At 41.0% G+C, this 19,834-nt stretch overlaps 1 protein-coding gene across 1 annotated transcript in view; it reads left to right on the top strand.

The window, feature by feature from the left end:
- The first annotated feature begins 772 nt into the window (after nt 1-772).
- Nucleotides 773-19,834, top strand: part of ELAVL4 (ELAV like RNA binding protein 4) — a 146,335-nt gene continuing 127,273 nt past the window's right edge. The window contains exon 1 of the mRNA XM_023258677.2: nt 773-879. Within this exon, the coding sequence (XP_023114445.1) occupies nt 862-879 (18 nt within the window). The 5' untranslated portion in view covers nt 773-861. The remainder of the gene's footprint in view (nt 880-19,834) is intronic.

A 19,834-nucleotide genomic window follows, 5' to 3' on the forward strand; every position in this document is an offset into this window, starting at 1 on the left:
AAGCCACCCAGGTGCCCTCCACCCACATTTTTAATTATCATCACATTACCCAGCATGGAACTAACTTTGTATATTATTCAAACCTCTGGCGTGGTTTAGCAGGCCAGGCAGTAAAACTGAAGGGCTCTCCCAAATCAGGCCAACAAACAGTTTAACCTTAAATTATCATTAACATATTTATTTTAAATTATAGAGCACTAAAGTGTTGGCCATTTTGCTTGGGGTTTAGTGATGTCATTCATTGTCTCCATTTCTCACTTCTCTTTGGACATAACTTGGACAGGAGTCAACTAGCTAAACATGGCTTGAGGGACCAACTTAAAGCGCCCACACTGCCTGCCTGAGACAGGCCATGCTCCTAGTGTGCCTTCCCACAAAGGGTAAGATTTATCCTAAGGATTCCAAAGTGGGCAAGTTTGTAAACTCTCAAGGCTCAGCACAGTGTTTTGCCAATAACATTGGTCCAAATGGTGTTGGTAGACATGAACGGCAAAGCAGCAACCACGCTTAAAATTTAAGAACAGGCAGCAGTATTGGAGGAAAGGGAGTTTTATTCATTCACCTTTTCCAGCATAGATTCCAGGCCAACCACCAGGACCACAAAGGGAGCCTGCCTCACAGGGGCCAGTCCTCCGTCTCTCGCGCGAGGCGCCCCCTGGAGGCGACGGTGGGGGTGGCGGCAGCGACGGCGGCGGGGGTGGCGAAGCGGCCGCGCGGCGCTGGGCGGGCGAGCGAGCGAGCAAGCGAGCGCTGTGCGACTCCGCGGACGTACCCCCGCGCGCCGCGCGCCGCGCCCCGCGCCCCGCTCGCCGTGTCGCGCCCAGCAGCTGCCGCCTCCTGCCGGACCGCACTGCCAGGAAGATGCGCCTCAAGAATCAGGTAGCCGCGCCTCTGATCGGCCCCGCGCCCCCGACGCCCCGCCCACCCGCTGTCACGGGAGCCGGCGGCCACGCGGCCACGTGGCCGGGACTCGGCTGCCCCCGGCGCCCAGTCCGTCCGCCCCGATTCCCACGGAGGGAGTGGGAGCCCTTGCAGTTGGGAATCGCGCCGCGCGCCTTTGGTCGGAGGACTCCTGGAGACCCCTCCCTCGCCCATCTGGCAGCTCTGTTCCCGCTGGGCCCCGGGTCACTCCCCCGCTAGCCTCCCGAGACTCCGCTGGCCTCTGGGGAGACAACCGAAAGTTGGGTGGGCGCGCGCCTTCTCTCCCGCAACTGCGGACAGTGCCCGCGCGGAGAAGCCGCCGCCCTGCGCCACTCCCCTCTGCGCCTTTCGAGAGCTGTCCTCGGAGTGGTTTTGCTGAACTAGCTGGTGGCGCCAAAAAGTCCGGGCGGCTTCGAGCGAGCAAGGCCCCAGGGTGCTGGGCGAGCGGGCATGGATCCTCCGGGGGCCTGTCTCTCAGTGTGACTCCCGTTAATTGTTGAGAAGCTGCACTCTCCAATGGTTTCCCCCCATTACTGGCAGCTGTGGACCTGGGCTTGGGATATTTCTGGATGAGATTGAGAGGGCGCTTCTGTTTCACTAAGCACTGCTCTCGTTTAGCAGAGGAAAAAGAAGGCTCAGGTGTTGGCTAGGGGCTATCAGTGTTTTCTGATTGTTGTTTTCTCTTTGGGCTGGGGGTTGTCAAACGTTGGGGATTCAGTAAACACACGTCCTGAAGTCTTTAATTTACGGGAGACGAATTCGTTTCTAAAAGGAAGAGAACCTCCCCTCCCCCAACATATCTTAAGGGATTTAGGTAGACTACAGGGAAACCAAGGGTAAGGGCTTCTAGGAAACACCTCCAGGTTTGGGGAAAAGTGAGTCTTATTGATTCCCAAGGTGTTAGCTGGTATCGTTCAACGGTGGTAATTCTCATAAAATCTTCCTCTTGGGGATTCAAATACTGCCTCCATAACGCAGTTTGGCAGGAGCCTTGTGGGATCCTGAAAGCCTATCTGTGCCCCTTACCTAACTGCTTTATTTTATTTTTTAAAATGTTTATTTATTTTTTGAGAGAGAGAGAAGCCCAAGCAGGCTTAGCTCTGTCAGTGCAGAGCCGGAGGGGGGGGGGGGCTCAGTCCCCTGAACCTCAAGATCATGACTTCAGCCAAAATCAAGAGTCTCATCAAGATGCTCATTGGACTGAGCCACCCAGGCACCCCTAGCTGCTTTATTTTAGTAGTACCCCTTAAAGAGGCTGCCTCCCTTTTTGTCTTGCATTTGTGTGCCTAGTTTTTTATATTTTATAACACTTGCAAATTGACACTGAATAAGTTTTAACCTCAGTCATTTCAGAATAAGTTTGATGTTTTAAAGTTTTGAATGGAACTTCATTCATGAGGGAAGTAGTCTGTGTGAAGTGTTTTGTAAATGTGAGTGGGTAGAATTTTAAACTGAATAAAATTAGTGTAATGAAGAATCAAAAGGTTCAATCCAGATGTTTGCCTCCACGAATCCATAAAAAAATGACAGTGCAGTGCTGCACGCTGCCTTTCCTTGTGGTCCTTGGGTAAAGTGGGCTGTGGCACTGTGGTTGACTAAGAACAAGTGGATGGTTGGATTCCTTCCATTCATTTTCTAAAGCACTAACCATTCTTTGGGACTGATGGAGTTGTGACCCACCCACCTATATAGAGGATTTTCCCCCTCTCCCAACTACTTTAGAAATATGTGAGGGATTTACAAGCAGGTTTTCAGTTAAAGAATTTGCAAGTAATCCTCTTTAGTTATCATTAGTATTAGACCCTGAAGCCTTTGCTTGCTTGTTAAGATGAGGTACTTGGATGTGGTAAGGCTGTGATGTAGAGCTGGTGGCCTCACTAATTCCACTATGTAGTGTGTGTTTTGAATTAACAGAGAACACCTTAGCATTTGTGTAGAGGCAATATAGTTTAACATAAGGGATTCTAATTCAGATGTTCTCGGTTCAGGTCTCATCTCACCACTCAGTAGTTATCTGACCTTGCATAATTAATTTATTGGTCCTACCATCCCTCCCTTTTTATTCCCAGTAGATCAACAGGGATAATACCAACCTTCAACAGGGAATTAAATAGAATACTATATAAGTACTGTGCCTGGCATTAGGCACTCAGCAAATACTCCTATTGTTCACTATCATTAAGCAATAGCTATTACCATCACTATTACTATATCTACTTAAAAATACCTACCTACCTATGGTTGGATAGAGAGTTTGACTGCAAAGGGCAGGAGGGAACTGTCTGGGGTGATTAAAATATCCTATATCTTGATTGGGGTGTTGATTAGAAGGGTGTATCCATTTGTCAAAACTCATCAAAACTGAACCCTTAAGATCTGTGTGCATTTGGTTGTATGTGCATTACATCTCAGTAAAGTTAATTAAGAAAATTAATCTCCCAATATGTTAAGTATATATCTTTATGGAGGTGGTAGCTGACATACCAACCTAATTCTGCTTAATCTAGTGATTCATTTCCAGAGGCCTCTCTGCATATGAGCATATGTTCTTTATAAGTTTATGTTGGGTCATAGAAGGCACTCTCATTTTTCAGGTTGTTGCAGGACTGATGGTCTATGGAGAAGAATGATTGTGTGGCTTGTGTTGAGATGCTACGTAATTTGAAACGTACATATAGCGTTAGTTTTTACTAAATAGCTTTTTAAAATCAGATTAAAATGTTTTATTTGATCCAGTAGTACTTGTTTGCATAATATATCCATCAAGTAGGCACAGTTCCTGAAAGGCCAGAGTCATTTTCTATCCCTTTTCTTTGTATCGTTCATACTTAAGTGAGATACCTAACATGTTTTTAGCACAGCACCAGGCATGTAGTAAATGCTAATATATGCTAGATGTTATTATTAAAACTGATAGATTCATATTCATCTTTTTTGGAGGTCAGAAATCAACATTATGTATATTTTAATGTCAGTTCACTATAAAGATGTGAAAAACAGGTGTTTTCCTGAAGCCTCTCTCCTTGGCTAGAAGATGGTTGTCTTTTTATCTTAACATGGTCTTTTCTCTGTGTGTGTATGTGCCCTAATCACATCTTCTTATAAGAACACTACTCATATTTGAATTAGGGCTCACTCGTATGACTTCATTTTACCTTAACTACTACCTCTTTAAAGGCTTTATCTCCAAATAATCATATTCTGAGGTGGTAGGTGTTTAGGACTTTAACATATTAATTCTGGGAGGGTATAGGTCAGCCCACAACACATGGTATCTAGTAAAAAGCTGTGTTGGTTCTCTCAAAATAACTCAACAATAGAATATGAAACAAGTCAGATTTTTATTCCTGTTTTAGAACAGTTCAATTTTGATCTAAATGGTGTAGTTCCCTGCTGCAGTGAGAAACCCAAACATATCCATCACATACACACACACCTTTTACATGTAAGGCCAATTACAACTGAGGCAGAGTTAGGGTCATTGTCTAAGCTGAGTATTCCATGCATGGGTCCACTAAAAATCCTGTCCTTCATTGAAAGGGAAAGATAGCTATACAGCAGCGTCCTAATCTTTCTGCCTTTTTAGTACTTTGGATAACGGAGGTAGAAGGTTTGGCTCTCTGGAAAGAAACCACTTACTCCTCTGATACCTTTATACTTAGTGCTGTCTTTTGAGCTCTTGTTTGACTTTCCAGGTATCTCTCCAACAAAATAATTATACTAATACCTTTATACATATTTTGTACATATTCAAACCATGAATTTATGGACCCAAATTTACTGCACAAACAACCTTTGTTCCTTAAATCAAAGCCTAGAGATAGTTTACTCAGAGGTACCTAAATTGCCCACTTCATGGTTTATTCCCCTTACCAGTTTGAGGTTCATCTTGGCTCTTCATGTTCACGCATCAGGATATGATATTTTATCTAAAGAAAAAAAACTAAACTTATGTTGTGCAAAAATGGCTCTCAAATGCATTCTGTGTGTTACTATCAGTTTGTGCTAATTTGCACAGCCTCTGAACAAACTGGCAAAGTGGCTAGTGTTGATGTTGCAGCTGCTGCAGTGTTCCCAGTTGCTTTAAGAATTTTTACATTTTATTTGTATAATGATAGAGTTTACAGTTATCCACAGTGTGTTAATTACAAACACTTACTATCTTTTATAGTACCAGCTTTATTCTTGATCTTAAATTTCTTTTAACAGAAACGTTGCAGCTTTTATATTTAATTATAATGGGGATTAATCATCACTTGTATCAGTTTTTACCTACAAGCAAAAACTTGGAACAAATCATAGTTGAGGTGAGGCTATTAGACTTAGAATGCAATGCCAACAAAACTTTCTTTTTTTGACTTTAAAATTTTCCATTAAGAAAAAAATTGCTAATATCACTGAGCCTCATTTCACATGACTGATCGGATAATTGACTGACTCATCCATTCGGTGAATGTTTGTTGAGTGTCCAGTATGGGCAAGGCTCAGTTGTAGGTGCTTGGGATAATGCAGTGAACAAAATTCAAATATCCCTGTCAATAAGGGTGCAAGGGGAGATAGACATTAAAAGTAGCCATAATAAGCAAGTACATTATATAGCATGTTAGAAGGTTATAAGTGCTCTGGGCTTGGAGGAAGTACAGTAGGATAAAGGAGATGAGGAGCTTGGGTGGGGGATTGCAATCTTGAATAGAGCAGGCCTCATTGAGAGGGTGATATCTGAACAAACTTGATGGCAGTAAAGAAGTTAGCCATATGTCTCCCTGGAGAATAAGCAGAGGGAACAGCCAGAGGAGAGCCCCTAAGGCAGGAGTGTACCTAGAAGGCTTCAAGGAACAGCAAGGAAGTCACTCTAGGCTAGAGAGGAGTGAACAAGAAGGAAAAAAAAGATTATAAATTGGATTATAATGTTTGTATGCTGAATAAATTTTGTCGTGGTTCATCATACACTGCTAAGTAGATAGATGTTTAACCTATATACTACGCACATTGTAGGGGCTCTGCAAATGCTTCCTGAATGTTTCTTTAACAAATGTATTGGTGCTTTTAAGAACTGGTTCTGAACCACAATAAAAAATGGAATCACTTCTAGAATTGTTGCTGATTCTGGCGCCAGCAAAAGTTAGAATTGGAGCTGGGAGAGGAGAAGGGCAGGAAACTAACATGGAGATGCTGATGTGCAGATGACTGAGTCTTGCCTTACTGTTGTCACACTGACCTCTCTAGGGAATCAATTTTTCACTTCGACTTAAACATTTGGTACTGAAAAATTCCTTTTCAATTTGGTTTGTGTCCTCATGACTTAAAATTTTAAGCAGAAAGTAAAAATTCCAGTGTAGGGGATACTTTTGATTGGAAAGCTTGAGATGTGTCAACCTCAGGATTCCCACACCATAGCATTTTCTTGTTTACTTCTTATTGGGTGGATCCCATAATTATCATATTTGTTTACTTTATTTACAGTTTATGAAGCATTTTTTTACATATATGTCCCTCACAACAAATCTATGTGAAGGTGGAGAGCCATTATTACATTTTTGGACTGAGTGTCTTCCATTTGCTCTCTAGATCTACTCACTACCCTTTTCCCCATCCTTTCTGTGGCTTTGGAGGCTGCCTTTCATAGATTGCATCAGTGAGGTCCATTGTCCTTTTGCTTTGGGAAGGATTCAGCCAGTGGTGTACTAGCAGGATATCTGAGGGCAGAAAGAAATTGAGTTCCAGTGCTAGGCTATTGGTTAATAGTGGTGTGTGAAGACCACAACCCCTACCATCCTACAACTGTAGCTTTCTCTCTGGATTTTCTAAGGTCTAAGGGATGGCAAAGGGTCTCCACTTCTGCCAGCCTGGGGTGCTTCATCTCCCTTGATGAATTCTCTTCATTAAACCCTGCCTAATTTTACGCTTTGAGTGTGCCCTCCATTTCCTGTCTGGGACCTTGACTGAGGCACAGCTTTAAAGATGACAACCTAGAGAAGTTGGGTGACTTGTCAATGAGAGAAATCTGGTAAATGATGGAATAGGGACTTGAATCCTATTTTTGTGACTCAGAGGCACAATTAATTTTAAATATACCACAGAGGAATATATTCCAGCTGGTGGATACTATTGAAAAGCCTTTCTACTTTGGTCTCCGGTTAAAAGATATTATATGGGATATTATTTATTGGTATTTCCTTAAATGTGGAAAGGCTTTTGTAAAGAATAGGGCTCTTTAGAAAGAAATATTATTCACTTTCTTGCCCCCAGACAAAATCCTTAACATATCATATCTTCATAAGAAAAACATGGAGACAACATCAGGAAGCAATTAGACTGTTTGCTTTTGGTTTTTCAGGGTGATGAAAAATAAGGACAATGTGAATAATCTGTGATTTTCCTTTTTCATCTCTCTACTGGTCTACCATGAAGTCCTCTTTACACATTGTCTTACCTTCCTGTCTCCTCCCCTCCAACTGTTCTCCAGCACCAAACATTGTCTCTAAGTTGTAGATCTCAACTTAGAGATCATTTCCTTGTCCCCCACTCTCCACAGGATAAAGCCCAAGCTGTTGGTTTGTCATTCTCCATCTATCCTTACCTTTATATTTAACCTCATGCCCCTTCATTCTCTCCAATTCAAATCCTCCACTTGCTACAATATTAAATCATTTGCAGTTGACCAAACATGCTTCATATTTGCTTTTGCTTATTTGCATTTGTTGTTCTCTCTGCCTACAAAATCAACTACCCTTGCCCTGAGCCCCAGTATCTGTCAGGAGAACCACTTACCCATCAGAGTTCTGTTGGAAATCATCACATGAAACGTTGTGGCCCCTGCAGGCAGAATTGCCACACTTGAGGAAAGAAGCCAAACTCCTTGAGGACAGAAATGGATTAAAAAAAAATTTAATGTTTATTTTTCAAAGAGAGAGAGAGAGAAAGCACAAACTGGGGAGGGGCAGAGAGAGAGGGAGACACAGAGCTCGACACGGGCTTGAACCCACAAACTGTGAGATCATGACCTGAACTGAAGTCAGATGCTTAACTGACTGAGCCACCCAGGCACCCCAAGGACAGAAATGGATTTTATTCATCACTCTATCTCCTGAGTTCTGGGGCCCTCTACTTAGTGAACCCTTTACTGAGTTCTGGGACCCTCTACTTAGTGGACAATCAACAAATATTTATTGAGCAAATGACTTAGTATAAGGCCCTTCAACCAAAACCTTTATAAGAAAAGTTTTGAAGTTGTTTTTACTGATTTGAATTAAAATGTTGGGGCGCCTGGGTGGCTCAGTCGGTTGAGCGGCCGACTTCAGCTCAGGTCATGATCTCGCAGTCCGTGGGTTCAAGCCCCGCATCAGGCTCCGTGCTGACAGCTCGGAGCCTGGGCCTGTTTCGGATTCTGCGTCTCCTTCTCTCTGACCCTCTCCCATTCATGCTTTGTCTCTGTCTCAAAAATGAATAAACATTAAAAAAAATGTCAGAAAGATGGGGTGAAGGTGGTAGCAAGGAAAAGATAAAAAGCAAAAATTCGGGGTTGTCATCAACTAGAGTTTCTAATTAGGGAGTCCATGCCATAGAGTCATGTTTTTGCTGCTAGAAGCCTGAGTAGGACTCTGTACAACTCTGGCCTCTTACTCAATGTATAGACACCTGTGGTTGACCTGTATTAGCTTGCTCTGCTGCTATTATAGAAGGGATTTTTCTTTTATTTTTTCCCCCTGAAGATGAGTTGGCCATCTTTTCCCTACATCTCTGATATTAAAGATCTTTTAGTTCTCACAGCATGAATTTCTCAACAAAGGGTCATCTGGGAAGCAGCAGTTTTGAGGATCTTACTCAGGTCATTGGAGCTAGTGTTCCTGAAAGTGCCTGGTGCATAACTGTAATAATAGAAGTCAGATCCCAAGTTTGTATTACAAGTGAGTGTTTTGTACTACAAACTCTCCCTGTCCACTCATACTATCACTTGTTGAGGGGAAAATGATACTAACTGTAATACTATACTGTAATTTGAAGTCAAATTACTATGTTGTTTGGAGAGATAGGGCAGAAGAAAAAATTTTAGTATACATGGGACACTCTTACTGTGTGTTGAAATAGTATTTCTCTCTCCTCTGGAGATGTGATCTATTCTTCTCAGGTGTATATTATGCAAGGTTATAATATTTTTATACTAAAATAATTTCAAAATGCAAGTGGTATCAAACATTTTTACCAAATTAAAGTAAGTTTGAATTATTTTTTCTGATTTTTGAAATGGGAGAATCACACTCTACAAGGGAGAAGTGATCGAAGTAAACAAAAATTCAGTGATCTGTCCTCTAGTTACAAAATGTTGTCATATGGCATCACAATGGACCTGCTTTTCTGCTTTTCTAGAAAAGTTCTAGATCAGTTTTTTGCTTGTCTGCTTTTCTAGATAAGTTCTGTTCAGTGGGACATTCTCTGATTCATAAGACAGAAGAGACGTAATAAAGTTGCCAAACCAAATTGGGATAACCTGTACTGTAAAGACTGTCATAATAGTCTTTTTTTTTCCTATGGAAAATTGGACATATGTGGGATGGAGTGATATTCAGCATGGATGAGGACAGGATAGGACCTATAAGAAGAAAAAGCAAACCACAAAAAATTAAGGTGAGAAATGTTTGTGAATAGCAGTGTTATTACCTTATGTTTGTAGAGAATTCTGTCACTTTTCTCTTACATTTTCTGCATAAAAAGAGTAGTATAACGGCTCCGGGGTGGCTCAGTTAGTTGAGCATCTGACTCTTGATTTCAGCTCAGGTTATATGATCTCTTGGTTCATGAGATGGAGCCCCTCATTGGGTTCTACACTGACAGAGTGGAGCCTGCATGGGATTCCCTCTCTCCTTCTCCCTCTGCCCCTCCCCTGTGTGTGCACGTGCACACACACACACTCTCTCTCTCTCTCTCTCTCTCTCTCTCTCTCTCTCTCTCTCCAAATAAACTTTAAAAAAGAGTGGTATAAAAGGAGCATTAAAACTGAAGAACAAAAGTAAAAATGGAACTCTGAACCAATGGTAAGACTTCTGAGATAATTTCTTTATTATAAGTGTTCTTGTTCTTGTGTTCATTATCCTAGTTTATGGCATCATCATTTACCCAGTGAACCTGAGCAGAAAAATGCTAAGGAGTTACTATAGATGCATCCTTCTACTTTACTATCTACATTTAGTTACAGTCTCTGAGGCCAGATAGTCAATTTGATTTTTTTAATTAGTTGAGTGCTTAGTATGTACCTTATTCAGAGAGAATGATATAGATAAAAATTATTGCACTTGTGGAACTTACATTTTCTTAGGCATCATATATTTCTGATTTAAAGATAAGATTTCTGGGGCGCCTGGGTGGCTCAGTCGGTTAAGCGGCCGACTTCGGCTCAGGTCATGATCTCGCGGTCCGTGAGTTCGAGCCCCACGTCGCGCTCTGTGCTGACAGCTCAGAGCCTGGAGCCTGCTTCGGATTCTGTGTCTCCCTCTCTCTCTGACCCTCCCCCGTTCATGCTCTGTCTCTCTCTGTCTCAAAAATAAAAATAAACGTTAAAAAAAAATTTAAAAAAAAAAGATAAGATTTCTGAAATGGAAACCCATTTTTACAATCAATGTTTGAAAAGAAAACAACTAAACTAAAACTTAGTGAGTTGTGGTGTGGTTATCATGACCTGTACATGGATGAACTTAGCAAAGCTCACGGTAGGTATCTGTTCAATCATCACCTCAGTTGCATTATTTGCATTTGGGAGTCCCATATGCAATTGAATTATAACTTAAATTTGTATCCCTGATTGTCATGTAAGTTAAAAAATAGCCAAAAAGCACATAAAAAATGTTTAACATTATTAGTCATTAGTGAAATACAGATCAAAACCATGATGAGATACAACTTCACATCCACTAGCATGGCTATAATAAAAATAAAAATTAATAATAATAATAATAATAATGTGTTGGTGAAGATGTGGACAAATTAGAACCCTCATATATTGCCAGTGGGATTATAAAGTGATGCAGCAACTGTGGAAAAGTTTGTCGGCTCATCAAAATGTTAAATATAGAATTACCATATGACCTCCACAGTTCCACTCCTACATGGGTACCCATAAGAATTGAAAACAGTTATTCAGGTACATGTACACACATGTTTAGAGCGCACTCTTCATGATAGCCATCAGGTGGAAACAGTCAAATGTCCATCAACGGATGACTGGATAAACATTATGGTATATACATATAATGAAATATTCTTCAGCTATGAGAAGGAATGAAGTTCTGGTACAGGCTACCGCATGGATGAACCTGCAAAATACACTGAAAGAAGTGAAAGAAGCCAGATAAAAAAGGTGACACATGATTGTGCTTATATGAAATATCCAGAATAGAAAAGTCCAAAGAATTTGAAGGGAGATTGGTGGTTGCCAGGGACTAGTTATGGGAGTGGGAATGGAGAGAAACTGCTAAATGAGCAAGGGGGTTTTACTTGGGAGTGATTGAAATGTTTTAGAACTAAATAGAACTAGAGAGAACAACATTGTGAATGTACTAAATGCCACTGGTTGTTCACTTTAAAATGGCTAATTTCATAATATGTAAATTTCACCTTGATAAATTATTTTTAAAAATATTATACTATGATGCAAAATTCAAATAAAGGTTATTTTGTGCCCTCAAGTTTGTCTATCATATACTATCAGCGCAGTTAAAAACAGAATAAATGGTCAAATCTCTTTATATAGATCTTAGAATTCAGAGTTCAGAGAGATTGGTATGACTTTTTCATGTGTCATCAAGGATGGTTATACAGGCACCTGACCTCTAAAGTCAAAAGCTTGACTTCCAGTAGAAGCTTTATTATACATAATCAGGTATAACTGGGGTATCCATGTTCCTTCTGCCCTCAGCAGCTCAGAGTACATCAGTATGCCCCATGAGTGGTATGGGACTCAGGACTCATGAGTGGTATTGCCCTTTGCAGCTAAGTCTTGAGTAAGCACTGATGGCAGAGTTGCAATTTGCCTGGGCCAGGTGGATCCAGAGCAATGACCAAGGACTTTGTGAAGCAGTCTCCTGCTATTACCATGTTGAGGAGAACCTTGGCAGGCAGTAGCTGAGGATATGCTAGACTGGGTCCTCTTCTAACTGTGACACTACTACCAGCATGACCCCATTTGTAGCAGCAGTATTCCTACTGTCATCTGCCAAGTCTCAGACAGCCCTCAGAACCCAGTGGCACTGTGAGCTCATGTTTCCATGCCCTCACAGGCCCAGAACTCTGGTCATGCCACACCTACTCTGTCTTTTGGAGTCTGGCTGGACAAAGCTGTCTGCTTACTTCTTAAGGGACAGATACCCTGAGTGCCTTGTAATACTCAAGCATGATTTATATTCCTCATTCAAGGTAATCTTCCTTTTTTTCTCTTGTTGGAGAAAAATTTAAATAAACACATGTTTCAAATCCAGCAGAGCATCTCCATACATTAAAAAGTATCAAAACTTTGAATAACCAAATACAGAAGAAACCCCAATATTCCTTGATGCCTTCTGAGATTGTAGTATCACTCCTAACATATCAAAGAGGCCAAGTTCACCAGCATGGATTGTGAAAAACAGAGTGCCTGTGATGCCCTGCTTAGCTGTCAATGACCACAAATGATTGACAAGATCTTTGCATAATAGCTTCTGTTTATTCATAAAATTATATACAAATTAAGTTTTCAAAGTTTGAATCTTAGCCAGGCTTTAATAGTTGCTATTTTCTTTGATATTGTTTTTAATCTTAATATCATTAAGTAGATTATGTACTCTCCAGGTAGACTACAGAGACCAGGGGCCCTCTTTCTCCCTTTTATTTTACTCAGGCCAATTTACACATTTATGTTTCCTGCCTAGCCCCTGTGGTGTTCTGAGTTTATAATTCCCAAAAAAGACTGAAACTTTAATAGTACATACTAAGTTTCTGGGCACTGTTTTAAGTGTTTTATCTGTACTGACTAATGGAAGATCACAACCCTATTAGGTACTGTGGCCACCATGGAGGTCTGCTATTCAGACCTCCCTTCAAGAGACAACTCACTTTATCTGTAAGGAGCACAGATAACAGCCTCCAATTGCAGTGCCTTAAGGGCATGCTCTTCCTGGACAGTCCCAGCCAATGACTGAGAATGGTGGAGATACCAGAGCCTGACCATTTCTGCCCAATGTGGGACTCCTCTTTTTGAAAATCTTTGTCCCAGAGCTCCCCTTTGGGTTGGCCAAGGCTTTGTCTGATCTTTACAGTAGTGTGAGGCTCTCTCTCTCCAATTCTACTTCCTCTCCCTGTATTCTCACAATAAATTGATAAATCTCTTGCATCCCTGACCCTATCTCAGTGTCTCCTTCTGGGAGGACACAACTGATACAGGTAGGTACTATTATTATCCTTAGTTTACAGATAAGGAAGACAAGGCATAGAGAGGTGGCTCAAGGTCTTATAGCTAAGTTGGTTTCAGTGCCTTTAATCATGTTCTTAAACCATTAGGGTATGTTACCTCTCCATTCTAAAGTTCTTATCCAATTGGGGCGCCTGAGTGGCTTAGTCGGTTGAGCAACTGACTTCGACTCATGTCATGATCTCACGGTTCGTGGGTTCGAGCCCTGCGTTGGGCTCTGTGCTGACAGCTCAGAGCCTGGAGCCTGCTTCGGATTTTGTGTCTCCCCCTCTCTCTGTTCTTCCCCTGCTCATTCTCTATCTCTCTCTGTCTCTCAAAAATAAATAAACATTAAAAAATTTTTTAAGTTCTTATCCAGTTAAGTATCCTTTGTATGGCAGAAACTCTGCTGGGTTCTAGAAATAAAGAAATGAATTATATAGCCCCTTATCTCTCTCAAGAAACCCATAATATAGTGGAGAAAACAAGGAAAATAAGCAGATGGTTTCAATCTTTGCTCTCAGTGCAATGATGAGATGAATGCAGGGGGCCTGAGAGTCTAAAGGGAAGGAATCTAATTTGTGTCATTTCTCACTTCCTCTACCCCCGGTATGGACATCCCCTTCCTCTTCTTATCCCCCTGCCCCATGCCATCTGGGATGCCTGTCATGTTCTCTGACCCCCCTAAAACTGAGTTGGGCATTGATTGTTCTGTATTCTTTCAGGAACCATCTGTCTTACCATACCACAACCACCTTAGTTGATGTTTACTGCTTGTCTCCTGCTTGTCCATGTGCCCAGTGCCTAGTGGCATGCCTAGCTACAAAAGTGTTTGTTGGATCAATGAATGAAGAGAATCATTTGTTTGCTTGCCTGTTAACTCCCAAACCTAGAACCTTTCAAGCTGTGAATAGAAAAGAGATGTTAGAAGAGAATGCACAGGACGGGAATGGTAAGGAGGCAAATGAATTATACCTTTCTCTTGAGAGAATCTCACTTTTTTTCTCACTGTCATCAGCAGGTCTGAATTCAGGGATGTTTTTGTCTTCTTTAAAACTTGGGTTCAAACATGGACAAATGCTTTCTATCTTGTTTATGATACAGATATGGTAAGCTGATATTTTTATCCATCCATCCATCCATCCATCCATCCATGCATTTGTTTATTAAGACTGTAAACACATATCTATGGAGTGTCCCTTGTGTGTTAGGCACAGTGCTAGGTACTGGTAATAGTGGTGAATGAGAAGCACAGTCTCTCACCTCAAGGAGTTTTCATTCTAGCAGGGCAATTGGGTTCTAAACAAATACAACCGGAATGTCCCCTAGACTCCTCCAGTTCATAGATCTTAGATGAGGTCATTTTAAATCTTTGTCACTGAGTCCAGTATGTCTGTATTCTTCCATGTACCAGATGGCATGCTATCAGTTCTGTCCCTCTCTTATGTCTATGGGCATACTCAAAGGCTATTTTTTTCCTACAAATGAAATAATGCCTATCATTGATATGTGCTTTATAGTTGAATAAACCTTTCACAAATTGAATATTTTTATCATTATTACGAATATAATCATATAATATGTCCTCCTCCTACTTACGTTTCTACTTTTCTTCTTCTTTGATGCCTCCTTTTACCATATATCCTGGCCATTGTATGCTGTTCTGTTTGTTGCTATAAAGCTGCCTTTCCACTGTGCTACCACCACTATTGGAAACACCTACATGTGACCTGCTTGTTTTTCAGCTTCCTCTGTGGCCCCTGTCTCTAGATTTCTGTTCCTTTATCAGCATCTGGAATGATCTAGTACTAAGACTTGCTGCATTCATCTCATCAGCTGACCACTGCTCTCCCCACAAGACCTCTTGGAGCATCTGCTCTTTCTCCTGCCAGTTTGAGTTTGTTGCCATTTTTCATATCTCCAGATCTCAGATGCTCCCCTCTCTCCAGTCACTGGTCAAGCATTTTCCTTTATTTATTTATTTATTTATTTATTTATTTATTTATTATTTTTTAATTTGCATCCAAGGTAGTTAGCATATAGTACAATCATGATTTCGGGAGTAGATTCCAGTGATTCATCCCCTATGTATAACACCCAGTGCTCATCCCAGCAAGTGTCTTCCTTAATGCCCCTTACCCATTTAGCCCATCCTCTCACCCACAACCCCTCTAGCAGCCCTCAGTTTGTTCTCTATATCTAAGAGTCTCATACGTTTTGTCCCCCTCCCAGTTTTTATTTTTGCTTCCCTTCCCTTATGTTCATCTGTTTTGATTTTAAATTCTACATATGAGTGAAGTCATAATGACATTTGTCTTTCTCTAATTTTGCTTAGCATAATACCCTCTAGTTCCATCCACATTGTTGCAAATGGCAAGGTTTCATTCTTTTTGATTACTGAGTAATACTCCATTGTATATGTATACCAAATCTTCTTTATCCGCTCATCTGTCAATGGACATTTGGGCTCTTTCCATACTTTGGCTATTGTCAATAGCGCAAGCATTTTCCTCTTTTTTAACATTTATTTTTGAGACAGAGACAGAGCATGAACGGGGGGAGGGTCAGAGAGAGAGAGGGAGACACAGAATCTGAAATAGGCTCCAGGCTCTGAGCTGTCAGCACAGAGCCCGACGCGGGGCTTGAACTCACGAACCGCAAGATCATGACCTGAGCCAAAGTCAGACGCTTAACCGACTGAGCCACCCAGGTGCCCCAAGCATTTTCCTCTTTTTATGTCGACCTGCTTTTGTAGGGATCCCATGATATTGTGACATGGGCTCCTAGTGACAGAGTTATTTTATTATCACACATCTTTTCTTGCACTGTTAAATGTGGTTTTCAGTTAGAACCTCCCACTGTACCTGGAACCACTGATCCCATCGAGGTTTTAGGCCTACTGTACCAGCCTGTTTCCTCCTTTATGGTGGTTTTCCCCCCACAGGATTTCTGTTTTTCTTCTGTTCAACCTGGAAGTTTTAAACCAAGGATGCATAGGGTGCATAAAGGAAATGAGAGATCCAGTGTAAGGAATGGCTCTATGCAAAGCCCCAGAGACCAGGAACAGCATAGGTGTGTGATAGAGCTAGGTATGCTGAGAAAATGCAAGCATCGCAATGTAGCCAGTGCATTGTAGCATGGAAGGGCTTAGATGGCAAGAGGTAATCCTGGGAAGCTAAATTGTGTCAGAACAAGAAGGGCCTCTCTGGATTCTGAGAACAGAAAAAAGTAATCTGGAAATGAAACAGGTTGAGTTTTCTCAAATGCAGGTGTTTTATTGGTAGCTAATTTTTCCCTGACTCTCAAAAGCTGAAACACAAGCTGCTGACATTTTGTATGCATTATGCATGCCTTGCATTTCTTCTTGGTCCTTCTCTCCATCTTTTTTACTACCTAATGGGACTGGTCTAGACAATGTCTAGACTTATTGTCTGTTTTCTGAATCTGTTGATTGTCATGACCTGGTAGTTGCTTCAAACTTCCAGAATCCAGTTATTAACCCTTCCAAGTTTTGGATATGCTAGGACTCTCAGATGAGTCTTTTTTTTTAAGATTCTATTTTATTTTTAAGTAATCTCTACACCCAATGTGGAGCTTGAACTTACAACCCTAAGATAAAGAATCGCATGCTCTACTGACTAAGCCAGCCAGGCACCTCTCAGATGAGTCTTTTTTGCCCCCCTGCAAGGAATTACTCTTGTCCAAACCAACTAGATTTGAATAGTCACCATGTGGATATCTTGAAGAAGCAATCACCATGACAACCCTACGACAAAATCATTCCTACAGCAATGGAAGACTGTGCTCCCACAGGAAACTCCATCCTGTGCATCCGTCATGGTCCCTCCCATGTGAAGCCTTGTCAGTCCATGTTTCTCTTACTTTCCTTTGAACTCTGGAATCTGACTGCTTATTTCATTCATTTGACAGTTACTAATACTTCTTAAATTTCAGTCTTTTTGTGTATTTCAGTCTTGAATCCCCAACTGATTGTGAGTTCCTTGAAGGCAGAGAACATGGAGTTAAATGCTTTGAAGCCTCCTCAGGAGCCATTTTTATGGCTGGTGCAGATAGGAAGTGTTTGGTATATATTTGCTAAATGAAACAATTGGGCCACAGGCGAATGAACTGCAGGAAAGATTGAACTGCTTGGAGAACCCAGAGGTGGTTCAGAAGAGCAGCCAGGCAGCATGGGCCTGCTCTCTGGAGTTATCAGACTTGGAGTTCCAGCCCTATGAGGCTGCTCACAGGCTGTGTGACTTAGGGAGGTGGATTAGTTTCTCTGAGCTCCTCCCCCCTTCGTTTTTTTTTCCTCTTCTTTTTAAAACAAAGTTGATGATAGAAACTTCACAGGTTTGTTTAAGGATTAAATGAGATAATATATCAGCAAATTAAATCACTGCTGTTAAGGTTATTCTTCATAGAAATAGCTCTTTGTGTTGGAAAAATCAGAAAGACAGGGAAAGGTTAGGGCAGATTATTTGTTGTAGAAAAGACTGGAAAAAAGTTATTTATGTTGGATTAAGTAGAAGATCCTTTTTTTGGGCTTGAGTGCTGCTCTAGAGTTGTACTGTCTGACTTGAATTTTGGCCCCATTTTCTGCTAGCTATACAACATTGGGGAAGTCCACTTAAACTCTCTGGACCACAATTTTGTCATCTGTAAAATGGGGATAGTAATATTTACTGCATAAAGTTACTGTGAGAAAGAAATGAAGCAACCCCTGTAAGATGCTTATTAGCATAGTGCTAGGCACATAGTAAGGCTCCTGATAGGTTGTTTTATTTATTGCTACTTGTATCAGTTACCTATTACTATATAATTAACCACTCTAAAATTTAGTGGTTTAAAACAGTGAGTGTTTATAATTGCTCATGGGTATACAGATCAGCTGGACAGTTCTTTTGATGTCAGTTGTGCTCATTCATACATTTGCAGTCAGGTCTAGGGCAGGAAGGTAGCTCTGTGATCTTGGCTGGGCTCTCTCACATGTGTAGGGTCAGTGGGCTACAGGCTGTTCCAGGATGGTCTTCCCAGGGCTCACTGGGATGTTTTCCATAGTCTTTCTTTCTCTAGAAGGACAGTCAGGGCTTGTTCACATGACAGGTAGGCACAAATCCAAGAAAGAATGAAAGTAAGCAAGAACTGACACACTGGGATTTCTACTGCATCCTGTTGGCCAAAGCACATCACAAGACCAGCCCAGATACAGGCATGGGGAAAAAAGATTACATCTCTTGATAGTAAGATCTACAAAGTCACATTGCAAAGGGCATGGATACAAGGAGGGGTGAAGATGTGGCTAGTTTCACAGTTGCTCTACCATACTACCTTTACATTCCTTCTAGAAATATAGAAGGAATATAGATTTGTAGATTACAAAGACCTTTTGCCTATAAATACTGAGTCTTATAATGAGACTGTGAGTTAGGTATTTTTGAGCCTTTACTAGGTGCTAGATACTATCTTAGGCATGTACTTCTATTGAAATCTTTTTCTTACCCTTTCAGTATACATTGGTTGCTAATGCTTAGGCAGTAAGCTTTCCTTCTCGGCCAACTGCTCTCCTGACTCTTCCAGGGTCATTTTATTTACTTTCATGGGATTTCACTTTCGCCCTTTATGTAGAGACATTGATACTCCAGCCTAAATCTTCTTGAATTTTGTTCTTCTTAGTGCTTGTTAATCAGTGTTTCATAGTTGTCACATGACTGCCTCAAACTCATCTTGTCCAGATGTGTAACCAGATGTGTTATCATTTTAAAATCTAATTAGGCTGATACTTCCCAGAGTGAAAATACTATGAAAATACAAATACATACAGTAATATTTTGGCCTTTCTGTGACTTTTATGTATGACTTTTAACTCCTTAAAGTTATAGAGACACTGCAAATGGCTTTCTGTAATTAACATTCTTAGGAAAAATATCTCCTGGATAAAGGCATTTCTTATTTGGCCTTAATCTCGGGTTGGAAGGTAGGGTCCTGGATGTACACTGGGTAGTTTTTATTTAGGGTTTTAGTGGTGCTACTAAATATAGCATGTCCCATTTTTCCTTTTCCCTCAAACTGTCTCATTGATGTAACATAAAACCAAATAGAACAGTGTCGAACAGCTTGAAAGAGTGAATATCATGTGTTGAAAAGGAATATCACAGTATCACCTGATAAAAATAGCTATACCCACAGCAAGCAGAGATTGGTGCACTCTAGAAGAGTGCATGCTTTTTAAAGGTTTGATTCACTTTTTACCCCCAAGAAATTGATAGGTGTTTGCAAAAGCTGTACCAGGTACGGGTTTGCTGGATGGGGAAAAAATAACCTTTAAACTTGGTGGTCAAGTATAGTTCTTAAAAATAAGCAGAAGAAATGTGGTTAAAAGGTCCTTAACTTTTCCATGTTACCACTCAAATTATGTTCATATTTCTGAGGATTGAGGCAGAGGTTTGACAAAGTCAAGATTAAGAAGTCTGACGAGAAGGGGATCATATTATTTAT

This window comes from Felis catus, chromosome C1 (genome assembly GCF_018350175.1).
Source record: "Felis catus isolate Fca126 chromosome C1, F.catus_Fca126_mat1.0, whole genome shotgun sequence".
NCBI classification, from domain to species: Eukaryota; Metazoa; Chordata; class Mammalia; order Carnivora; family Felidae; genus Felis; species Felis catus.